Source organism: Cyprinodon variegatus, unplaced genomic scaffold (genome assembly GCF_000732505.1).
Source record: "Cyprinodon variegatus isolate N-32 unplaced genomic scaffold, C_variegatus-1.0 Scaffold881, whole genome shotgun sequence".
In the NCBI taxonomy this organism is placed as follows: domain Eukaryota; kingdom Metazoa; phylum Chordata; class Actinopteri; order Cyprinodontiformes; family Cyprinodontidae; genus Cyprinodon; species Cyprinodon variegatus.
The window spans coordinates 107122-110123 of record NW_015151334.1 but is presented as its reverse complement, the minus strand read 5'-3'; the positions used below and the strand labels follow the sequence as shown (position 1 = coordinate 110123).

General features: G+C 40.4%; 1 protein-coding gene across 1 annotated transcript in view; it reads right to left on the bottom strand.

Moving 5' to 3' along the window:
* Positions 1-1258: 1258 nt before the first annotated feature.
* The window catches only part of lgals12 (lectin, galactoside-binding, soluble, 12), a 10317-nt gene continuing 8573 nt past the window's right edge, over positions 1259-3002 (bottom strand). The window contains 1 exon segment of the mRNA XM_015397684.1: positions 1259-1421. Within this exon segment, the coding sequence (XP_015253170.1) occupies positions 1259-1421 (163 nt within the window).

Genomic DNA, 3002 nt, shown 5'->3' with positions numbered 1-3002 from the left:
CCACATATCCAAGTGGCCTGGGTCGCATTTGAAAAAATCCGATCTGTGTCGTTCAGACTGTCATAAAAAGATCAGATACAGGTCACATATGGGCAAAAAAATCGGAATTGGGTCACTTCAGGCTGCAGTGTGAACGTAGCCTTATATACATGATTAGGATTTGACATTTAAATATGATTTTCCTACGGCTTTAAGGTTTGTTTTTCTCTTTAAAACATAAATGGCTTCCTTCACACCCCTTTCAAACCACCTTTCTTCTTTGTCCAAAATGTGAACATTCTGGTCCTCAAATGAATGTCCCTTATCCTTAACGTGTAGATGGAAAGCAGTCTTGCTCGGAGGAAGTTGCTGTCCTGTGTTGAGCCATGCTTCTGTGGAGAGGTTGTTTTGTTTCTCCAATATAATACGATCAGTGCATTCCTCACTGCGCTGAACTGCAGACGCCGCTCCGCTCATCCTAGGTTTTGCCCTTAGGATGCACCAGCCTCTGTCTGTTTGGTTTGAATTGTACTGGGATTTTGCTTTTGGAGAAAATCCTCTTGAGTTTTTTCCAGAGACTCCAGCAACATATGGGATGGCGATAATTTTGCGTTTAATCTTCTCACCGTTATGATCTGCTGCATGTTTTTTGTATTTCCTTAATGATTTGACTCCCAGTTTGGGTATCAGGAAGTTTGCAGAGCATCTTTGATGTGTTTCTGTTCTTTGTGCTTCCCTTCTGTTTAAGTAGGGACATGCTCAGCTGGGAAAGCCTGACGCACAAACAAAAAAGAAAGCTTTCTGGATGGGAAGTAAAACGTCTTAAAAAAAAAAAAAAAGTCCAGTGGTTTGTTTTTAACTTTTTTTGGGATTCTGTTCAGTCCTTTTTGGACTGAGGTCATCTAATGGCCTTCACCCCCTGATTACCAATGCATATCCCTTGGTAAGACACACTGCTATAAAATCAGTGAAGAAAAAAAACTTTTCCCAAGAATCAATTTGACCGATTGAAACTGACAGCATGACATTTTTTCTCTAATTCAGCAAATGGTAATTGTATCACTCAATGACCCTTAGAAATAATGAATGTTTAATCCATAGATGGTCAGTTAAGCCTTTAAATATAAAAAATTCAACAAATAGACAATAACATCACAGAGGAAGTAGAGAACCCAGCGCTGAATCAGCCAAACACTGAGATTAACGCCACTGACCCATGTATGCACACATTATTTGAACAGAGGTGCATCAGACGTCAGGGATTTTAACATTAATATTTTCATACCGTGAAAGCCTGTCCTCGCTGGAATGGCATTATTCCCATTCGTTCCTCAGAGCCCCACTGCCCATGCTGCTTGGTGTTTCGGACCACCGTGTTCTCGTTGAAACGTGGATTATAATGCAGAGCGATTCCATACTGGTGGCTGAAGTTCACGTGGAACCTGGGAGGAAACAAAACATGAGACAGAGCATTTTTTAAACAAACAGGATTAAACTTTAAGCTAAAGTCTAATAAGATCAAATCATCAGCGATGGGGTGAGACATTAGGAGGCATTATGTCACTTTACAGACCAAAGAGTTTGATCCAAAGAGGCAGAGATTGATGTTCAGTTCATGGGCGGAGTTTTTGGGGGGGGGGCACTGCCCGGCTAGCTCATCATCGGATCTTGCGGAGCTGTCGTTGGGGTCAGTTAGCTTGCCTAGCAGCTGTACTACAGCACTGCTGTCCTAAGCAGCTTATTCTTCTGGATTTTCCTTGATGATTGTTTGGAAAGCATAAACGAGCCTTTTCCATGTACCACTACAACAAGTACTGTTGGCTTGAATACTCGGTTTACTCCCTTACTTTTGCACTAGGTAACTCTTCTTTAAATGAATACTCCTAGCAACTACATTGTACTGTATGCAGTAATGTAACAACTTGTGTTTAAAATTATCTAATCACTTCTGCCCTCTTTTGGGGTTGTAAACAACAGCAACCTGGCATATCGGGAAATTCAGAAGATGTTGGAGGCTGTTTTGGCCAATGTTAGGCTGCCAGGCATTTATGAGGGGATCTGCAGAGCTATCAACCCTCGGAGTGAGATGTTAAGGCAGCAGCCTGGCGGGATTGGGGCGCGATTGTTGTGGCGGAAGGTTCACAAGCAAGTTTGGTTCTGGCCGATTTGTTGGAAGGATCTAGCTAACCAGTTAGCAACTTAGTGCTAGTAGGTTCCCAATGGGAAATTCCATTGGGACCAAGTAGCACTAAATTGGTGACTTAGAAACGACACTGTCAAGGAACGCTATGGATCAATATGTATAATAATAATAATCTTTCTGATGTTTCCTCTATTTATAAGAGTTTGTTGTCGCCAAACAGTGAAAATTATTTGGTTATAAACTTTTGGCACCCTTTTGTTCAACCACTCTCACTAATAGTTATGCCAGTGTAGAGCAAACAGTGAAGTTACCAAGCTTGGTGGAAAGTGGCTAAGGTGATACCAATTTCGAATGGAGGACATGCAAAGGGGGTTTATTGCTTAAATGTTCTGCCATTAACTGGCAAATTAAAATAAACATTAAATTGTTTTTCATACAAGATATTTTTCTATATCGCAATAGTGTGAGTTATGCAGTTTAATTTTATTGTGGTTTAATTCCTTCTTTGAGGAGTTAAAGTCACCTTAAGCCCCTTTAACACATATAGCTTCCATTAATTTACTGGTTCTAAGTTACCAGGCTTAACAAGAATTAGCATATTTAATATGTAAACTGGTTCCAGTTAATAACCAGCTCAGCTCTTTCCACACTTAATTTGGCAATGATGTAGTGGTTCCACCTAATGCACGGGTCGGCAACCCAAACTGTTCACAGAGCCATATTGGACCAAAAAAACAAAATGCAAATGTTTATGGAGCCGCAAATATGTCAAGTTTTATATAAGCCTCGTATGGCAACATGGGCAGTAAGTGTATTAGACCACTATAAAAAAGGACTATCTGGGCCTTAATATATAATAAGCATTCAGGATTAAATGTTT